Below are 21,762 nucleotides of genomic sequence, written 5' to 3'. Positions count from 1 at the left end.
GTTAAGATACCTCCTAGGAGCTGTTGGCCGCTCCTGTTAAAATGGTGGCACCATGACATCTCCTCAGCCTGCAGCTGTCACGGGAGCTGTCTACAGTAGTGTATCACCTTTCCCAACACAGCAGAGGTTGCCCCTCAAGAACACCTCTGCAGGAGCTGTCCTACAGGAACTGTCCCCCAGTGATAGGACCTCATCTCCAGCCTCCTCGAGCAGCCTCACAGAGATGGCGCCTTAGCAAAAGTTGGCTGTGGCCTGGAAGGACTTCCACACTAACCATGGGCCTGAAGCAGGGTAGGGTGAGGGGGAAAAAGCCACCAATCCCTGAACAGGAAAACCCACCAATCCCTGAGCTCCTCAAGCTCAGGACTTGAAATTCCACCAATCGTTAATCTGGAAATCTCTGCCCTGAAAAGCCCTGCCTCCTAAGAAATTCTATGTAAGCCCTGCCCTTTGCCTAATTTCCTACTGTTCTCCCAGGAGAAGAGGGAAGCATTCGTCTATCCACACGCTGGACCCACCAATAAATCTCTTACATGAGATTTTCCGCTTGGTGTGACTTTCTCATCGGAAGAGCCAAGAAGAAAAGAAGCGAGGTGAAGAGAGGGTGGGGGAAGCGGGGTGTGGGGAACAAGGCTCCTGAGCTCCTCAGCTCAGCCCGGGATATCCTCCCCTGGGAACCGCAACACCTCTACTGAGAGGGCTCCCTCTCAGAGCTGCGTGGTTCCTGAGCTCCGTGTCTCCGGGTGTCCTTCCATCTGAGCAGAAACATCGACAGTAATAGCACAAGTCCAGAGGACTGGACTTCAGATCCCCCCCACACACAGGGCCGCTCACACCTCCAGGGGACCCCATGTCCTCTTCTGGCCACAGCAGGTGCTGTGTACATATGGTGCACACACATACATTTAAGTGTATGCACACAAGCACATCATCAACTTTTAAAACATAGGATAGTGGAGAGACAGCATTTATTTTAACACGCATCTCAAAGTACAGTTCCTGTGGGGAGAAGCAGTAGGTCACTCTTGGTCCAAGGTCTAGAAATCTGCTCGAAATTACTCAGTCTAGGATCTGCCCAGGAAATGGCCTCTCCAGAGTCAAGACTGAGGGTCTTCCTGGCTCAATTGACTGACATAATCAAGATAATTCCCCACGCCAGGCAGTGGTGGCACACGCCTTTAATCCCAGAACTTGGGAGGCAGAGGCAGGCGGATTTCTGAGTTCGAGGCCATCCTGCTCTACAAAGTGAGTTCCCACCAAAGTGAGTTCCAGGACAGAAACCCTGTCTCAAAAAAAAAAAAAAAAAAAAAAAAAAAAAAAAAAAGCTACTACAGAATTAACAAATGGCTTTAAAGTGCCATGTGGGTGCTGGGAATTGAACCCTGGTCCCCTGGAAGACTAGCCAGTGCTCTTAACTATTGAGTCATTTCTTCAGCTCCTGCTATGTTGTTGGTTTCAGACAGGGATCTCGAGTGCCCAGGTTTACCTGGAATTTGCTAAGAGGATGGCCTTGAACCCCTGACCCTCCTGCCTCCATCTCCAGAGTGCTGGATGGCAGACATTTACCACCACTCCTGGTTTCTGCAGTCCTGGGAATGGGCTTTATGCATGCCCAGAGGGTGCTCTACCTACTGAGCCCCTAGCCAACATGACTAGAGAATTCAACACTGATGGTCAGGTTTTGTATCTGACTAGGGAGTTCTCATTACTTGGGGGGCGGGGGTTGAATAAAAACGGCCCTTAGGCTCATGGGTGAAGGGATTCTGGCTGGCCCAAGCACGGTAAACATAGCTCTGCCCTTCTCCCCCATTCCCTCTGCCTTGCTAAACAAACAAACAAACTCAAATAACCAAAACAAAACATTCAATTATATTCCTTCAGCGAGCCCCTAAGATCCATGCCCCTTATTTGACAGTCTCTCTTCCTGGGGCTGACTACCAAGGTCCAGCTATCAAAGTAAGTATTGAAGTCAATAAATGGAAAGGCCCCTTCTGCTCACCTCATTAACGTGCAATTAAAACTAAACACTTCATCCTAACACAGGGTTACCCCTTGAACTTTGTAAATCTCCACTTTCCCAAGGCTACCTCTGTCTCCTCTCCATCCAGAGACTGTCCTTTATCCCTCTCCAGGAACAAACCATCCCTGCCTTCTCTCCCTTGTTCCCATCCCCTTCTCCCTGGTCCTCTATCTCCTGTCTTTGTCCCTTATCCCTGCCCTTTGTTCCTCCAAGGCAAATAAATCTCCTTTGTGCTGGGAACTTGGTCTTGTATTGTCTTGAGTGATACTAGGTTTCCCTACAAGAAGTGGCAGCATTAGGAGGTGTGGTCTTTGTTAGTATTTCCTCTAGGCTCTGCTCTACAGTTACTTAGCAACAGCCAGGTACAAGCCTGGTTGACATAGGACCCACCACCCTCTCTCTGATCTGTCACTCACTCTCCCCTAACCCCTCTCTCTCTCCACTTGTTCCCAGCTGCTCTCTCTCTCTCTCTCTCTCTCTCTCTCTCTCTCTCTCTCTCTCTCTCCTTCTCTGTCCCCTTTCTTTCTCTGCCTCTGCTTCCTTTTCCACTACCCCCCTTCCCACATTCCAAAATAACTTCATTTTATACTAGATCCTGGGAGGGGGGGCGGGGTGCCTCTGCATGGGCCCACTGAGGCACCCTGTGGGACTGTGATAGGCAACCTATTTTGATTGAATGAGGCAGAAAGGTGAACCACGTTCCCAGAATCAGGTGCCTGTCCATAATTCTGTGACTCAGTCACACAGACAATGTCCCAAGCTTCTGGCATTCTAGCTAGACTCCACCCCTACAGTTACCTGACTATAGCAGGTATGCTCCTCCTTATAGTTACCTGGCAACAGTAAGATAGCCCCGCACACTATAAGAGGGGCTGCTTGGCCCCTCCTCGCTCTCTTAAGCTCTCACCTTTCTTACTCTCTAGCCCTCCTTCTCTCTCTCTCCCTTCCCCCCTCTCTCCACGTGGCCATGGCAGGCCTCTCTCTCTACCTTCTCTCCTTTCTCCCTGCCTTTCTAAAATAAAGCTCTAAAACCATAGACTGTCTCTGACCATCAAGGCCTGCTGTACTTGAACAATAGGATGGGCTTTCTCCTAAGGAGCCGAGTCTAACTTCCCACCAGAAGGCCATCCTGTGCTCCAGCCACAGACCTGACCAAGGACTCTGGCCTGAGTGGGAACCATCCAGCACCCCCTCTCCCCCTGCCCTCTCCTGCCTTCATCCCCGGGACCGAGTGCCACCCTGGGGCCCCTATTCTGTTCTTAGCTCCTCTGCTAGATGGGATGCTGGAGGCTGAGAACCTGGTGCCTAGGACTGCCCCTTGTCCACCACTGGCCATGCGGGGGCTTAACACAGACAGACGCCCACCCGGGGCCGCATGGAAAGCGTGCGCAGTCCTCCCGCATCCACCAGCCCAGAGCACTGGAACTCTGGGGGGTCGTGGGTTCTCTCCCACGCCCCTCTTTCCCCCACACCCACGGCCCTGCAGGACCCCTCCCACCTCACCATGCCACCGCATTACAAACAAATCAGCCTTGTTGGAAGAAATGTGTCACTAGGGATGGGCTTTGGAGGTCTCAGATGCTCAAGCCAGGCCCGACGCCACTCTGTTTTCCTACTGCCTGCTGATCCACATGTAGAACTCTCAGCTCCAGCACTATGTCTGCCTGCAGGCTGCCATGCGTATGTGCTCCCACGATAATGGATTATACTTCTGAACCTGTAATCCAGTCCCAATTCATTGATTTCCTTCACAAGAGTTGCCATGGTCATGGTGTCTCTTCATAGCAATAAAATACTAAGATGTCACTATTAGTTTCCTTTGTGTGTGTGTGTGGTGAGTGGCATTTGAGATGTGACCTCATTCCTCATTCTGTAGCTCCTGCCCAATGGTCCTTCTGCCTCAGTCTCCCCAGTGCTCCTATGAGCCACTATGTGGGACTCCTGTTTTTCATTGCTTGAGATTTTTTTTAAAGTATAGATGGGAGGAGAGTTAAGAGGGTAGTAGAAACACACACACACACACACACACACACACACACACACACGGCTGGGGTGGTGGTGGTGGAGAGAAGTAGAAGCAGGCCATGAGCGAGTGGCGGGGGCAGGAGGGGGGCGGGAGGGAATGGGGGAAAGTTGGGAAGGAGCGAGAGGACAGACAGCAAGAAGGCAAGAGTGAGATCGAGAATTTTAATTTTAGTTCAGTATTCATGTGCACTGTCCCCTGTGTCTGTTTTTATTTCTTTCAGATTTTTCCATTTGCCGGCAGTGAGGGAACAGAGGCACAGCCACACTGTTATCATGTGCAGCCTGAGGAGACACCTTATCTTTCAGGACTTGGCTATAGACTACAGAGTGTTCATGACTTGGATGAGGAAAGAATTTTGTGAGTGGCCTATAAATGAATTAATCCTCTTTAAAAGAGGTTATTTATTTATCTTATGTATGTGCTTACACTGTCACTGTCTTCAGGCACACCAGAAGAGGGCATCAGATCCCATTACAGATGATTGTGAGCCACCGTGTGGTTGCTGGGATTTGAACTCAGGATCTCAGGAAGAGCAGTTAGTGCTCTTAATTACTGAGCCATCACTCCAGCCCAAATTATTCTTTATATAAATGTTAGTGATGAATTAACCCAGTGGCTGTATTTCTTTACTTTATACTATTCCCCAATAATCACATAGAAAAAACTATTTATTTAAAACTCCACTTCAGTATCTGAGCAGTTCAATCATCTGCCTTAGTCGTCTCTGCTAACTCGGCTGCCTCCCAGGCCAGCCCACGGCACTGGCATGTTACTACAGCCCATGTCACTGGCATGTTACTATTGCTCTGCCTCTTAGGGCTTCAGGTGTGCCTCCGTGAACTCGCTCCTGACCCCTTCCTCACCGCTCTAAATCTCCCATCCTCCTCACTGATCTGAATCTCCTTCTCTCCTCTCCTTCCTCTGGCTGGCCGATGTCCCACCCTATTTTCTCTTCTGCCCAGCCATTGGGTGATCAGCATTTATTGACAAGGCAGAGAATAGATGGGAAGAACTGTTTACACAAACTTGAGACAGGATATTCTTGGTATAAGCATTACAATGCCCTGTCCCAAGATTGAAACAAGATAAGAGAGCAGAGATCAGCATTTGAGTAACACAAGAGTAAAGTTTATATAAAGCACAGGAACACTAGTGGCCAGTTCCTGAAGCAGAGTTTGCCGAGGTGATTTGAGATAGGCCATCATGGAGCAGGGGGAGGGGGAGTCAAGGCCAGACCCGCAGCAGGCCACACGGGTACACAGTCAAAAGTAGAGAGACAGGGCTGGAGAGATGGCTCAGCAGTTAAGAGCACTGACTGCTCTTCTGAAGGTCCTGAGTTCAAATCCCAGCAACCACATGGTGGCTCACAACCATCCATAATGAGATCAGATGCCCTCTTCTGGAGTGTCTGAAGACCTGAAGACAGCTACAGTGTGCTTACATATAATAAAGAAATAAATCTTAAAAAAAAAAAAAAGCAGAGAGACAAACACAGTGTCTTTCCCAGACTGTTTTCCTTCAGCATCTCTTTTCCTAGGGGATGGTGCCACCCACAATGGGTGGGGCCGTCTCATGTCACTATGTTTGTTTGTTTGTTTGTTTTCCTGAGACAGGGTTTCTCTGTATAGCCCTGGCTGTCCTGGAACTCACTTTGTAGACCAGGCTGGCCTTGAACTCAGAAGTCCTTTTGCCTCTGCCTCTCAAGTGCTGGGACTAAAGGCATGCGCCACCATGCCTGGTGTCACTTATGTTTAATCAAGGCCACCCCCACAAGCAGACCAACTTCATCTAGGCACTTCATGGAGACTCTTGCTAAGCGATTCTCGGTTGTGTCAATTTGATAGTTAAAACTAATCTGATGGGATAAAGATCAGAAATCACGGGCTGGCGAGATGGCTCAGTGGTTAAGAGCGCCGACTGCTCTTCCGAAGGTCCCGAGTTCAAATCCCAGCAACCACATGGTGGCTCACAACCATCCCTAACAAAAAATCTGATGCCCTCTTCTGGAGTGTCTGAAGACAGCTACAGTGTACTAACATATAATAAATAAATTTTAAAAAAAAATCAGAAATCACAGGTTGCAAGAGGGTTTCATTACGTCTGTACCCTTTCCCTGTAAAGGGAATTTTTGGCAAGATTTCTAGAAAACAGTATGTTTTCACTCTGGAAAGAAGAAAAGTCTTAAAGAGTTGGTAATTGCCCTGGAATTCTCTGATAGAGAATGGCGTCAGTTCCTGTGAAGGTGGCAACATCTTCTCTCCTCTTATGTCCCTCACAGCTTTTCTATCCTGACTTATCACACACCTCACATCCCTAACCAACCCAGGACACTCAGTTTGGTAATTATAACTACACCATCTCAAAGGTGGGGTGTGTGTACAGGGGATTGGCAGAATCACAGTATATCATATCAGCACTTGGACACTGATGCAGGGGGATGGACAGAGTTCTTGCTTTTCTTTTCTGCTTCCAAGACAGGGTTTCTCTGTGTGGCCCTGGCTGTCCTGGAACTCACAGAGATCCTCCTGCCTCTGCCTACTGTGCGCTGGGATTAAAGGCCTGTGCCACCATGGCCCACCTGGATTTCCATAAGTTTAAGGTCAACTTGAGCTACATAGTAAGACATGGTAAAATGAAAATAGGAGAGATCGTTCAATGGTTAAGAGTACATATAGCAAACTGGGTAGTGCAGTTTTAGCCCAGCCTTGCCTATGGTATGAGACCCTGTCGCAAAGAAAATAAAAAAGTAGAGTGCATATAGCTTTTGCAGAGGGCCTGAATTGCACTGCACCCAACTCTAGCCTTGGGGATTCCATGCCCTCTTCTGATTTTTATAGGCACTGTATTCCCATGCAGACACCCACACAAAGACATCCACATAATTCAAAAGTAAAGATAAATTGTTTTTATTTATTTATTTATTTTTTTGTTTTTCGAGACAGGGTTTCTGTGTAGCCCTGGCTGTCCTGGAACTCACTTTGTAGACCAGGCTGGCCTTGAACTCAGAAATCCGCCTGCCTCTGCCTCCCGAGTGCTGGGATTAAAGCCCGGCCTGTTTTTATTTTTTTGAGACAGGTTTTTCTGTGTAGCTTTGGCTATCCTAGAACTCGCTTTGTAGACTAGGCTTGCCTCAAACTCACTGCGATTCTCCCGCCTCTCCAGTGCTGAGATTAAAGGCGAGCACCACCACTGTCTGGCTGCTAATCTTTGTTTTTCTTTTAGGCATCAGAAAGAAGTTGGGGTCTGCAAAAGATAAGTCTGTAAATAGGTTTTAAATATAAAAATAACTGAAGTAGATTGTTTAGTGGTTAATCACACTGCTTTCACAGAAAGTGGGATATGCCAGTTTCCAAGATGGGCGAAGTGGATGAACAGTTCCGGGCCAGGCTGGGCTCGTGAGATTGTCATTTTAAAAAAAGGAAAAAGAAAAAAAAAATTCCGAAAACAAAACCAAAAACTTCATAGCACCAGTTAGTGGCTTTGATTCAGATTTGTCTTGATGAAAGCAGCTAGATCACGTGACAGACTCCATACCACGTGGTCTGCCTTGGTGCCTCTGGGGTCCGCCGCCGCCCCACCGTGCTTTAGGCCTGACTCGCTTGGTGACTGTCAGACTAACTTCCGGTTTTCCTGATGCCTCCAGAGGGCAGTTTCCATAACAACCACCTTGTGACCCCCCCCTTCACGTGACGTCACTTCTGTTTTAGAGCGAAGGGTGCACTTGGGCGCATGCGCAAAAGAAAAACTACACAGGAAATGGTTTTTTTTCTGCGCAGGCGTCTTGGTCCTGAGGGCGGAGCTTGGCTGCGCCGCGGTGCGCAGGCGCAGCCGTCGGTGGGTCGGGTCTTCGGTCGACTGAGAGGTGAGGCTGGGGGCTCCACCGCGCCCCGTATGGGCGTCGGGGGTCTGTGGGTTTAGCTTCGCGGTGCTCGGGAGCCCCTGAGACAAAGGTGTCTTGTGATCCGGACTTCTGCGCTCTTCGGGGTCACGTGAGCGGGCGGCGCAGAGGGGAAACTGAGGCCGACAGCGTCCCACCCCCACCCCCACCCCTCGTTGCTTTTTCTCACAAAAAGGTCAGCGTTTAGGTGTGTGTGGGGCGGATCTCAGTTTTCTCGGGGCCCCTAAGGTCTAAGACCCTCTTACATTGCCATTCCTCACCCTGGTGACCTTGCTTAGCCCCTTGCCTGCCCACAGCCTCAGTTTTCCTCTTCTGTACAATGGACGTTGTCACCACCGTCTGAGCAGTTGTGGGTGCTCCTTCCCATTGGGAGGGTGTGTTTGATTCCGCTGCCAAAGGTAGGTAGAGTGTGGGTTTGAAGGGCAGAGGGCCAGCTGTGCATGCTAGGGCAGATAGCTTGTCCTCTCTGAGGAGGAGTTTTCTTAAAACAATGGTAAGGCAGGTGTGCTGACACATGGGCAGAGGCAGGAGTATCGTGGGACTTCCATGCTAGCAGGGACTACATACTTTGTCTCAGAAAACGAAACAACCGAAAGCAAAGACCCTAGCAAATAGCCTAGATCTTTGGTCCACAACCTATAATCCAGTCTTTCATTTGAGAGGGGGAGACAGCTGGATCACGGGGAGGGAGTTCAGGCCCAGCCTTGGACACCTAACACAGTGGAGGTAGCTGGACCACAACGTGAGACCCTGTCTGAAAATGAAATAGACATAATTAATAGTTTGGTGTTTTTTTTTTTTTTTTTTTTTGAGACAAAGTCTTCATCTGTCTCTGGCTGACCTGGAACTCACTATGTAAGCCAGGCTGACCTCAGCGCCCACCTCTGCCAGGACTGTAGGTGCCACCACTTCATCTGGCATCATAATTAACTTAAAAAGGATGTCAGTCTGGGCCCGTTTAGTTGTAAGCTGGGCTTGCTGGCTGTCATCCCAGCTTTTAGGAGGCTGAGGCGGGAGGGTGGTAGTGAAGTTCAAGGCTATGTTGGGCTACATGGTGAAATCCTCTTGTCTCAAAAGCCAGGTTGTGATGGTGTCTGACTTTGATCCCAGCACTCAGGAGGCAGAGGCAGGAGGAGCTCTCAGAGTTCGAGGCCAGCCTGGTCTACAGAATGAGTTCCAGGACAGCCAGGTTGCACAGTGAGACCCTGTCCTGAAAAACCAAAACCAAAAATGAAATGTTAGCAACAATAAAAACAAAGAAAGTCAGTTGAAATTGTTATGTCTCTGTGTCTGTTACCTGGACATTAATTGTCCTAAGGTCCATTAGCAGAGGTCTGTTAACCTCTGCGGTGGCTGGTGACGGCACACGTTCCCCACCAGTTGATTGAGATGACTTTCCTGTTTTGTCCCTCTGTGGTCATTTATTCGATCAGTCTTTCCTTTTATTGGTCATTCTCGTCCACAGGGACAGTGTATGGGGATGTTTGTGATCGGTGTGACTGAAGGGGCTTCTGATGTGACACTGACACTGGATTGGGGTCAGGAATGTTGCCCACAGAACAGTGCTTCTGTTGGGGAAACAACTCAGTGAGCAACGTGCTTGGCACGAGGGTCTGAGTTCAATTCCCTGTGGATTCCCCATGGAAAAAGCCGAGCAAGAGCATTGGGGGCACTTGTAATTTCAGTGCGGGGAAGGCACAAGATATGCAGATCCCGGGCTCTCTGGATAGCCTGCCTAGTCCCAACATCAGCTCCGTGTCCCAGGGACAGACACTGCCTCTAAAACATGACATGCTGCCTGGAGGGAGTATACCCAGGCTTGATCTACCTCTAGTTTCCACATGTGTATGGACACACACACACACACTGCACACATATATATATACTACACCACACACTCACATATACACACACAGACACCTGACACACTCAAATACACACACAAACATCACAGACACACACCACACACACATACACACACCACATACTCACATAGACACATATTCACATAGACACACACAAATACACACACACATTGATGCTACTGGTAGCCCATAATGAAGCATACCTGTAATTCTAGCACTCCAGAGGCAGACACGGGAGGATTGCCTTAAGTTTGAGGCTAGCCAGCCGTGCATATTGGGCTCTGGTGTTAAAATGGAATCCAAGCCCAGTGGCTCCTCACCGCTGAGGGCTCTGTATAGGTTGTATGGGTCCCAAGGTTGTGTGTCATCCCATTTCTCGGGGTAAGGGATTGCCTACTGGATGATGTACCTGGGGCTGCTGTCTGAGGTCCCAGCCAGTACTTCATGACAAGGTATTGGCACCACAATGAACTACTCCAAGCCTTCTTGGTGTTTCGTTTTGAGACGGTGCCTCCTGCATCCCAGGGCTTCCTGTGTGCTGAGTGACACTCCACCCACTGGGACTTGGCCCAGGCAGCTACACTGGAGTCCTCAGCACAGAGCTGGACTCTGTGGCCGAGCCTGGCACTTGCCACACTGACCTCCAGAGAAGTTGAGAGGTTGGAGGGAACAGGCAGAGCCAGTCTGCAGCCCAGGCCACCTTTATACTGGTGGCCGTCCTCCTGCTTCGGTCTCCCACGTGCTGGGTGGTAGCCAATGCTCAGGCCTGGCTGGGCTTGGAGGGTGCTGTCAAGAGCATGCCCTGAAGTGATCCTGCACTCCTGAGTGTGTATCTAGGAAGTTCTGGTCGTACCGAGGATTTAGGCCAAGGGTTTATCATAGTGCTTCCTGGCAGAGAGTGTGACTCCCAGCTGTCACCTCCAGCCCACGTCACATACCTACCGCCCTGTGAGCGAGAGTCTCTGTGGGAATCAGTCCTACATCTTTCTGTTTCATGCAGGGGCTCATGTACTCCAGGCTGCCCTCCGACTCTGTAGCTGAGGTTAGCCCTGAACTCCTAGTCCTCCCGAGTGCTGGGATGACAAGTGTGTAGGCATGCTCTGCTTCTATATATTTATTTTTGTTTTGTTTTAAGATTTATTCTTGATTTTGTATGTGTGCGTGAGCGAATGCATGCATGTGCACACAGAGCCTATGGAGGCCAGAAAAGGGTGTGGGTCCTCTGGAACTGGAGTTCAGGTGGCTATGAGTAGTTATATCTAGATGACACCTCATCTAGGTGCTGGGAAACTGAACCCGGCCCTCTGGCAAAGCAGCAGTGCTCCTAAGCAGTGAGCTGTCCCTACCACCTGCTCTGTTTTCTGAGACAAACTCAGTCTGCAGCCCCGGCTGGCTTTTAACTTCCAGCAGCATCCTTGAGTGCCTAAGCCTCAGCCCCTGCTCTGTTAGGTTTTTATAAGGAGTGGGGCTGTGTTCCCCAAGAGACTTCTCATGGCTTAGAGGCCCACCTTCTCAGCTTGGCTCTGCCACCACTGTGCTGTGGATGGCACCTGGGGCTCAGGCTCAGGAGGTGACTGTCTAGAATGCTCTGGGTTTCACAGACTGAGATGAGGCCTGAGGCTCTCTCAAGGTTTGGGAGCAGGATAGGGCTGGGGGTAGAGCTCTCAGGTTTTCAATCTGCTGTGCAAGGAGGAGGCCAGCCTAAAACTTTGGGGAGTTTGGAGTGCCCGCTCCCTCTGTCCCCATGCAGGTGCACGTGTAGGGTCTGCCAAGGTCTTTGAGGACTGTGTGCTGTGACATCTGCTTGCCTTGCAGGTGGATACGGACTGCGGTTTGGGGAGTTGCTGTGTATGGAAGGAGGCTGGGTGGGCCTAGATAGGCAAGGCGGGGCCTGCAGAGTCTCTGGGGTGAAGCCCTTCATTTTGTGGTCTCACTTGTCTTTTTATCAACTTTGTCCTGGACAGGGGGCTAGGGAAGGACACTCGTGAGCTGTCACAGGCCTAGGGAAGGACACCCGTGAGCTGCCACAGGCCTAGGGAGGGACACTCATGAGCTGTGCTGGGTTGGGTTTGGACTTGCATAAGCTGGGATGGAACTTGATTTGTTGAACGGGCTAACCTCAGACTTTTTCAGCCTTTCCCTTCAGGCAGGGCACCTCTGTCCCTGGAACTAGGTTGGTGGCCAGCAAAACCCAGCCATCCTCCTGTCTCCACTCATGCACCTGGCACCAAGGTTACTGATCTGTTCATACAACCACAGCCAGTGTATAGGGTGGGTACTGGGGGCCTGAGTCAGGGCCTTCCACCTGCCTAGCAGGGTCAGTTACCCACTTGGCCACCTCACCTGTCCCAGGGTTTGGGGTTTGATTGAGACAAGGGCAGTGAATTTGAGGCTGGGTGGCCACATTATGTCAGAAAGAGTGGAAGGGTGAAAGCGGTGTGCAGACAGCTGTGAGGGGCTAAGTTTCCTCCTATATAGGAGAACTCTGGGACCTGGTCCTGCTGCCCCCTCACCCCTGTGCCCCACAGACCAGACCATGCCTGGCTGGTGGGCAGCTACACTCATAAAGCCCACACTGTTCTGAGATAATAGGCCTTTGAGAGTCTTGTCCCTTAGCCAGAACCTTCCCAAACCCCGCAGGCCCAGGGTGTGAGAACTGGGGCCTCATGACCACAGAGGGGGGTCAATGGATGTCGGTTGCTGGACACCCCCAGGGGAGGCGATTCATGCCCCAAGTGTCAGTCGTTCACAGCTGGGTGGGGTGGGGTCTTGTCAGGGCCACTGTTCCATTTTGAGTGGTGACAGTGCCCGTCAGTAGCTGGCCCAGAAACCCGTGCTGTCACTGAGGACCCACACATTAGGTCTGGTACTGCAACAGCAAGTTCCACCCCTTTCCCGAGGACCTCCACGCCCTCCATGGAGGATGGATGTTCTCTGATGGGGCATGCATTCCCTCATCTTAGCCCACTCCAGACCAGGAGCTCCCTGCTCAGACATCACCCAGGGTTCCCTGTCTCCACCCAGCCCTGGGTTAGAGTGTATCACCGTGCCTAGCTTCATACATCATACATCGGTGCTAGGGATTTGAACTCAGGTCCTCATGTTTGCAGAGCAAGCACTGTGCTCTCTAAGCCATCTTCCAGCACTAGTTATTTCCGTTTGTGTGCATGTGTAGGTGCTGTGTTGCTGTCCGTGTGATGGTCAGAGGACAGCTCAGGAGTCAGCTCTTTCCTCCATGTGGGACCCAGGGATGGGGCAAGCTCGCTTACCCAGTAAGCCACCTTTCTGGCCCGCCGGTCCTATTTTTATTCATTTATTTGTTTAGTTAAGGTTTCACCATAGCCCAGGCCAGCCTAGAGCTTGTTGTCCCCCTGCCTCAGCTCCAGAGTGCTAGGATGATGGGTCCGGCATGCCTGGCAGGCTCATGACCAGTGGATGCTCATGTGGGGAGGGTTCCTTTCGGAGGAGCTGAAGGTCCAGCTTTGGCCTCTGACTTCAGCCCACTATCATCATTTGATCCTGGGTTGTGTCCCTAGTAGTCCATCTGTCCTTACAACGGGATCCTGAGGCCAGGTCTGAGCCAGCTGTACTACATAGAGCAGTTGCCCCTTGGTGCTGGCGGGAGGATGGAGGGTCCTCTGGGTGGAAGAACAGAGTTCACTCTTGCAATCTCAGAGCCTGGGTGGGTGCTTCTGAGGGGAACAGCTATTGCAGGCCCACCACATCTGTGTCTCCATACAGTGGTCCCCATGGGAGAGGGTTTCAAATATCTTCATCATAGTATGTTTTAAGGATAGGGTCCCAAAGTTGGTACATGCTAGACAAGAACTAGGGACTGAACAGCACCCCGTGACCTCTGCTGGATTTCAAAGCTTGTTTATCTGTGTGCCTGTATCTAGAGCAGAGGGTGCTAGGAACTGGCAGTGCAGATCCTCTGCAGGGGCAGCTTAGCCTCTGAGCCCTTCCCCACTCTCGCCCCTGTACCTGCCTACTTATCATGAGCCAGGGTCTTCCCCTGTGTAGCTGTGGCTGGCCTCTGACTCCCAGTAGTCTGCTTGCCTTGGCCTCCCCAGTGCTGGGAATAGATGTGCACTAGCACACACAATGCCAGTCCTTACTGGTCAACTCAGACTGACCTTGAACTCAGCATTATTCTCCTGCCTCAGCCACCTGAGGACCAGGGATCATAGGCCTGTGCCAGTGCCCATCCAAATTTTTCCTTTTTGTGTGTTAACTTGAATCAGGACCCATCTGGTCACCTCTGTGAAGGCTCTGTCTCCAAAGGCCTCTGGGGCTCGGGGTCTCTGTTAAGAAGCTTAGGGGACACTGTGTGGCAGGTGATGTGGTCTGCTTGTGGGCTCCACGGCCGTGGGTACCAGCCTGGGAGCATCGCCCCCCATAATGCTTTCTTAATGTGTGTTAGCTTGAGATCGGATTCTGCTCCTCTCAGGTATTGGTCCAAGGCTGCTTTCTAGAATGTTCTCAGGTGCTAGGTGAGGGGCTGAAAGTATGGCAAAGCGGTAGTAACTGGTGCAGTTGGCATGCATGTCCTCACGCCAGGGTGCCTGGGTCACACAAGCATGTCTATTGGTGATTGGCCAACACCCCACCACAACTCCTCCATTCCAGTGTGCTCAGGACAAAGGGCATGGCAGAAGTGGCCTGCCATGCATGGGGGAGGGACAGGCACAGGGAGCAGGGGACACGGAAAGATGTGCCCCACATCACCACCTCCACTCCAGAACCTTACCCAGCACCTGTGAACTCTGCGGGCCTCACGGGCCTCCAGGGGCACTCAGGATGGGGTGCTGAGCTGGGCTGTCCCCTTGGGTGGCTGTGAAGTTCGTCAACTCTACTTCACAGGCGCTACAACTGGGCTCTGGCGAGGAGCAGAGGTCCACAGCCTCTCACTGTTGGCCTGTGGTTTGTGACCTAGACCCATGCTGGCCTCTCCATTACATGCAGGACTGTGTGGCTGTCATGTGACTGCATGCTAGGTGCCAAAACTGGAGGCCAGTTTCTTCTGTCCTGACTAAAGAGGCCACGAACCTGAACTGGCATGGTTCGGCCTTCTCTTGACTCTGTCCTGTGGTGTCTGCTGTTGTACAGGGGTCCAAACACACTCTTGAGAGTGCCAGCCCACCCCTCATGGCTCCCTCTGAGGCTCAGGGATGTGACCTTGACACTGTGCCCACTCTCTGCTGGCTCACCTGCTGCCTCTGAAAGTTCCCTGGGCTGAAATCACTCTGACGTGGTCAGGAGAGCCACCTTCAACTGTCCCTCTGGAGTCCAGAACTGTCCTTGTGTCACCACATAGTGCACCTTGCAGACCAGGGCTGTGAGCTGCAGCACCTCCAAGCTTTGGGTCTAGGGTGGATCGAGGAGCTGGTGTCCTCAAAACCTTGGGATCCCAGAACATAGCCCTGCTCATCATGTGCTGGGGCACTGACTGGCTGGTATGCTGCAAAAGGGTAAATTGAGGAAAGAGTGCCCCTAGGCAACACTGTCAGCTCAAGGCATGCCCTCCTCCCTAGCACTGTGGCAAACAGGTCTGTGGCTCCATGCCCAGGCTATCCCCACCTATCCCGGGGGGAGGAAGGAAGGCTCTGCACTGCGGTGGCCCTGACACTGGAACAGTTCTACTGGACTCTGGTAGTGGTCGGGTCTGGGACCCATGAGTCAAGGGGTCCTCTATCTCTGGCTCTTCATCTGGCACTTTGGGCTGTCCCCACAGATCCTGAGCAAGCAGTGTCACCTCACCAGTCTCGAGATGGACAACAGGAAGCGCCTGGCCTATGCCATCATCCAGTTCCTCCATGGACAGTTGCGGCACGGTGGGCTCTCGTGTGACGCCCAGGAGAGCCTAGAGGGTGAGTGTAGGCTGCTGCCCTGCCAGCCTCTGCTAGGGCTCAGGATGTCACAGACGCAGGAGGCAGGTGGCCTGCATGCCCAGCCTGGGCATCTGTACGCTTCCTTGGCTCATGGAAGTAGCTGGTACCCAACACCCCACTGGTGCCCTCACTCCCCTTGCTGCTTATTTTTGGCTGTGGACTGAGTCTCCAGTTTCCTGTTGGCAGTGGAGGAGCGGTCTCATGCTCTTCGGCCCCTGGTGTGCCTGTGACACGGTGTCTCACAGGACAGTAGTTCCTGTGCGCAGTTCGTACCTCCCTCACTGTGTAGCACAATTCCTGGGGAGATGTGACAAATGGGTTTGCCTCAGCTGGGGATAAACCAAAACAGACAGCACCAAAGCCCAGCTTGGTCAGCCAGTGAGTCTATTGGGCCACTTACAGGAGCAGAAACCACTCAAAGACAACTGTCCCCCAGAGCCCGCCCCTGCCTTGGTGGCAGCTCCCAAACCCAACCCTAGAGCACAGCCCACAGCCTACAGGCATTGGGGCAGGTCTCAAAGGCCTTTCTCGAAACTCCACACTTCTGAAGCTGAGAGCCGTCCTTCCTGCTTATGTGTGTGAGGGGCCTGCTACATCTGGTCTGTTTAAGAGGCTTCTGGAAGCTTGAGTTATTTGCTTCCTGTCGTAGCCAGCTTTCCTTCAGCCTGGCAGTTTGTCTCCAGGAATTGCAGATCCACAGTGTGGATACCAGTTCGCAGAAAGGAGGCTGCCCCAGGCCCCAGGAACACTAACCTCTCCACAGTGGCTTGTGCTGATAGTCCAGGTCAGAGCCAACTCCTGCATTGTGACCCCAAAGGGCACACCACCTCAGGCCCCATGTGCCCGCCTCTTACTGTCAGCGTAGCAGGGGAAGACCAGTGAGCATGTGTGTCTTGAGAGGCTGACTGAGAAGGACTGAGGTACAGGGCCAGGTGTTACGGCGTTTGGAGACTCACTAGGGCTGTGCTGGGGCCTGCTGGGAAGAGCACTTGCCCAGCTCATGTGAAGTCTCGGCTCAAACCAGGTATGGTAGTGCTCACCTTTTATCCCTGCACCCAGAAAGTGGGTGCAGGTGGATCAGGGTTTCTGGGACATGCTTGCCTGTGTAGAGTTCAAGGGTACCCTGGGCTACATGAGAGTCTATCGCAAGAAAAATGGAAGATGTCAGAGCTTCCTATGGGCTCCAGTGAGGCTGGCTTATCTCATATCCTGCACAGTTGCCATCCAGTGTCTGGAGACAGCCTTTGGTGTGACGCTGGAGGACAGTGACCTTGCTCTCCCTCAGACCCTGCCAGAGATATTTGAAGCAGCCACTTCCAGCAAGGTGAGCCTGGGCTTCCCTTGACTGTGCCCACGATGACAGTGTGCTGTCCTGTGCTGAGGCTTGACAGCGCTCTGAGCTGTGTGGCATCCTGCAAGGGCAGGTGTGGCAGGATACAGTGGGATTGTTTCACCCTCAGCAGGAGATGCCACAGGACTCGCGGGCCCCCGACAGGACACCACCCTCTGAGGAGGACTCAGCTGAGGCAGAGCGCCTCAAAACGGAAGGTGAGGGAGACAGATGTCCCCATGGGGCCTGTGCAAAGTGCTGTAGGGATGCAGCCCAGGTCAACCAGGTCCCATTGGTGGGGGCAGGGCTGGGGAGCTGGAGAGATGGTGTGGCAGTTAGAGGCTTCCTGTACTCTCAGGCAGCTAGCTCATGGCTGGTTCTAAGCCCAGGTTTGGGGCATCCAGTGCCCTCTTTTGGTGTCTGTGGGCACTGCGCCTACACACACACACACACATATACATCCCCCACTCAGAATAATAGATATTTATGCTTTAAAGTGGCAGACTTAGGCAAATCTCTGTGAGTTCAAGACAAGCCCAGTCCACGTGGTACATTTAAGCCACCCAGAACTACATCATAAAACTTTGTCCCCAAAACAAAACAAAAAAGATATTTTAAAAAATTAAAAGATCCTGGTTTGGTGGCTCGAACCTTTAATCTCAGCACTTGGGAGGCATAAGCAGATGAGTCTCTGTGAGATTGAGGACAGGAAAGACGACATAGTGAGACCCTGTCTCAAAAAACACCAAAGCGGAGGAAAATAAAGCTTCAGAGCCTGTGTGGATGACACAGCTCAGGAAACACCCAACCCATGCACTCAGGCAGACTCCTGGCCTTGATTGCAGGCTACGTGTGGCTCCCAGAAGGCAGGTGGTCTTGGCATTTAACCCAGGCTGACCCTCCCTGTCCATGGCTCTGCATGGGATGTGTTTGGCTGGAAAACAAGCTTGTGCAAGCTGGATTCTTGTTATTGTCACCGGATGCAGCAGTGGACCACCATGGACCCTGCTCTGCCACCATGCATCTGGCACACACAAAGCTGGCATCTGTCCCCAATACCACATTCACCAGGCTTATGTCACATCTGTTGTCCCCACATGGGAGAGGTAGAGGCAGGGAGGGTCAAGAGCTGGTTACATCATAAGTTTGAGGACAGCCTAGGATGCATGACCCCTCACCTGAAGGAAAAAAGTCCCAGTGTGACCTAAGGATCAGATCTTCCTTTGGGAATCTTAGACTAGAGGAGATAGGTGTTAATGGGCAGCATGGGCCAGCATGGGCCAGCCTGGGCTCCTCTGCCTCTCTCTCTCCCCCTGCAGGTAATGAGCAGATGAAGCTGGAGAACTTCGAAGCAGCTGTGCACCTCTACGGCAAGGCTATTGAGCTCAACCCTGCCAATGCTGTCTACTTCTGTAACAGGTGTGGGTGGGACGGAGGGCATGGAGGAGATGGGGTGGGGTGGGGACTGTGCATGGTGAGCTGCATGCGTGTGGCTCTGCCTGAAGAGCAGAGGTCAGGTGTGGCATGGTGCTCACATAGGACCCTGAGCTGTGTAGTCAGCCCTGCCCAGCGGACAAATGGACAGCGCAGATGCACTGTCCTCTGGTTGGCATGCAGGCTGCTCTTCAGTTGCTGTCATGTCCTTCAGCTTGCTTTGGTGTAAGAGGCAGGGTTTCACAGAGTCCTACACACCTGCCAAGGCCCGTGTGGGCTGTGAGCCTCTGGTCCTGGTGTAGTGGGCTACAGTACCCACCTTCTGCTACAGACCAGCTCCTGGAGAGGCCTCCTGTGGAGGGCCTGGGAGTCCCCGACTGACAGCTTCCTCTCCCCAGAGCTGCGGCCTACAGCAAGCTGGGGAACTACGTGGGGGCCGTCCAGGACTGCGAGCGCGCCATTGGCATCGACCCTGGGTATAGCAAGGCCTATGGCCGCATGGGGTGAGTGCAGCGATCTACTGTGAGCCACACTGTGTCCTCAGACCTGCGTGGGGCTGTTTCCCCTGCCTGTATGGGGTCCTTCCCTGGTGTGGCTCTCTGTCCTCCCATGTGACCTGCGTGGACCCTCCTCCTGTCTGTGTGGCTTTCTGTCCTCCTATGTGACTTCATTGTTTTCCCCAGCCTGGACAGGGTGGGTTGGCACTAGGTCCCATCCAGCTCGCATCATGGCTCCCCTGGCACAACTCTTGTTCCCAGCCTTGCGCTGTCCAGCCTGAACAAGCATGCAGAGGCTGTGGCGTACTACAAGAAGGCCCTGGAGCTGGACCCTGACAACGACACATACAAGTCCAACCTCAAGATTGCAGAGCTGAAGTTACGGGAGGCGCCAAGCCCTGTGAGCCCATTTCTCAGGAGGGGGTGACGGGAGGCCAGGCTGGAGCCCCTGCTCTGAGAGGAGGCTGGAGAGGGTACCTGGGATGCTGTGGTTAGAAGTACATGCAAGGATGATGCTCAGAGGCTAATGCTGGGTCCTCAGATGCAGGGCAGAGCACTGAGCCATGTGGGTCACCCACGGAGCTGGGGACACGCAGCAGGGACCTTCTGTGGTCTGTGAAGTGGTAATAAGTATGACGGCCACAGACGTGATGCTGGCTGCCCAGTGTGGTCACAGTGACAGGCGGGTTGTTGGGCCCTCCTGGCAGCACCCTCCCTGGGGAGTGTAGGGCTTCCTAAGGGCAGCCAGATGTCTTCCCCCGGAGTGGCCAGCCTGGCTCCAGATGCCACTAACCAATACTTCTCCTGCAGACGGGCGGCGTGGGCAGCTTAGACATCGCTGGCCTGCTGAACAACCCACACTTCATCACCATGGTAGGCGCACCCCATCATCTCCCTTGCCACCCATGCCAGGATCCCTGCCACAAGTCTGCCTCCTGGTGAGGCATCTAATGAGAACATCCAGGGCCCACAGGGAGTGAGCATGCTTGTGGCACAGCACTCCTGCTGGGGTCCCTGCAAGGCCACAGCTGTGTGAGGCCATTACTGGCTGTCTCAGCATGCTCTCTGCACTGTGGTCTCCGCAGCATCAGCTAGTCAGGGCTGGTTGAACGTCCTTGCTGAATGTGTTATTTCTGCAGCAGGGCTAACAGAGACAGCTTTATGGGCACACCCTTAGGAGTGGGGTGTGACTACATGGGGCCTTCTCTGTGTGTGCCTGAAGCATCATTTGTGCAGTCCAGGGGCTTCCAGGGTTGCAAACTTGGCTGTTTGCAAGGCTGAATTCAGCTAGGCATGGTGGTACAGGCCTGAGGGGCACTGGGGCATGGAGACAGGTTGGCCAGTTCAGGCCAGTCTGGGTTGTATACTGACCTGTCTGACACAGCAGGGACTTGGGCACGGCTCTGGTGTCCTGTATGTAGAGTGTGAGGACCAGAGCCCACCTCAGCATTGCAGAGGAGGAGCTAGTGTCCGGGAGAGCCAATAAGAGTAGAGGGCACAGCTGCCCAGCGTGTGTGTGTCTGTCTGTCTGTCTGTGTTTCTGCCTCAGGGAGGTTCCTGACACCTGTGCCTTCTGTTCTCTTTAGGCTTCAAGCTTAATGAACAGCCCCCAGCTACAGCAGCTGTAAGTGACCCTGCTCTGTTCCTTCTGTACCTAGAACACAAGAGACAGGGACATTCGTCTGTTTCTTTTAACTTTTACTTTGTGTGTGGATGTTTTGTGTGTGTGTAAGTCTGTGCACTGTGTGTGTGCAGTGCCCAATATGGCCAGATGGGAGCATCAGGTCCTCTGGAGGTGGAGTTAGATGGCTGTGGCCGCTCTGTAGGGCATGTGAACCTGGTCTTTCCTGAGAGCAGCCAGAGCTGTAACTGTGGAACCATTCTCTATTTACTTATTAATTAATTCTTTTGTTGTTGTTGTTGTTGTTTTTTTTGTTTTTCGAGACAGGGTTTCTCTGTATAGCCCTGGCTGTCCTGGAACTCACTTTGTAGACCAGGCTGGCCTCGAACTCAGAAATCCGCCTGCCTCTGCCTCCCAAGTGCTGGGATTAAAGGCGTGCGCCACCACCGCCCGGCTTATTAATTAATTCTTATTTTAAAATTTATTTTGATGAAAGAAAGCCAAAGTTTTTTTTAATATTAACGTTTTGAGGTAGGGTCCCACCATGTACCTACAACTGGCAGAACTCTGTGTAGACCAAGCTGACCTTGAACTCAAGAGTGTTGGATGAAGTCACTTAGGCCACAGTGTCACACATGCAACTGCCACTACTGTCTTGAGAGCCTTCTGTCTCCATGAGCCATTATCCAGTCCTCTCCCCATGTTTATGTTCTGTCTTTATAGTGTCCTGTTGTGGACATTTCTCATCATAGGCAGGCATTTTGGGTCTGGCTCTCACATTGACACAGCATTCTTGGTGTCCCTTTGTGTTACAGTGTGTGTCAGAGCCATGTTCCTGCTCAGGGATGTGTAATATTTCAGTGTGTCATGAGCTGTTTGTCCTGACTACTGTGAATGTGGTGGCGTTAGCCTTGTTCCCAGATTGGGAACTCTGGGGCAGGCAGCTCCTGCTGAACCAGGGCAGCTCTGTCTTTCTAGGCTCAGCTCTGTCTCACTGGGGGCGGCTTTGTCTCACTGGGGTCATCTCTGTCTCACTGGGGGCGGCTCTGTCTCACTGGGGGTGGCTTTGTCTCACTGGGGTCATCTCTGTCTCACTGGGGGCGGCTTTGTCTCACTGGGGTCATCTCTGTCTCACTGGGGTGTGGCTCTGTCTCACTGGGGGCGGCTCTGTCTCACTGGG

The 21,762-nt window shown here is 52.3% G+C and overlaps 1 protein-coding gene across 3 annotated transcripts; it reads left to right on the top strand.

The window, feature by feature from the left end:
- Positions 1-7,830: 7,830 nt before the first annotated feature.
- Sgta (small glutamine rich tetratricopeptide repeat containing alpha) lies at positions 7,831-20,637 on the top strand. Of its 3 annotated transcripts, none has more exons than XM_029482585.1 (9): positions 7,831-7,908; positions 15,544-15,679; positions 16,918-17,024; positions 17,164-17,248; positions 18,350-18,449; positions 18,863-18,967; positions 19,223-19,361; positions 19,772-19,834; positions 20,548-20,637. In XM_029482585.1, the coding sequence occupies exons 2-9, from the start codon at positions 15,580-15,582 to the stop codon at positions 20,587-20,589; spliced, it is 741 nt and encodes a 246-aa protein (XP_029338445.1). In that variant the 5' UTR covers positions 7,831-7,908; positions 15,544-15,579; the 3' UTR covers positions 20,590-20,637. The 3 variants fall into 3 exon arrangements, with proteins under 3 accessions (XP_029338445.1, XP_029338443.1, XP_029338444.1); XM_029482583.1 differs by having other exon boundaries at positions 17,161-17,248; XM_029482584.1 differs by lacking the exon at positions 7,831-7,908 and adding an exon at positions 7,915-8,119 and having other exon boundaries at positions 17,161-17,248.
- Positions 20,638-21,762: the final 1,125 nt, after the last annotated feature.

This window comes from Mus caroli, chromosome 10 (assembly GCF_900094665.2).
Source record: "Mus caroli chromosome 10, CAROLI_EIJ_v1.1, whole genome shotgun sequence".
Lineage (NCBI taxonomy): Eukaryota > Metazoa > Chordata > Mammalia > Rodentia > Muridae > Mus > Mus caroli.
Note: the sequence above shows the minus strand (reverse complement) of the source record. Positions and strands in the feature narration are given on the sequence as shown.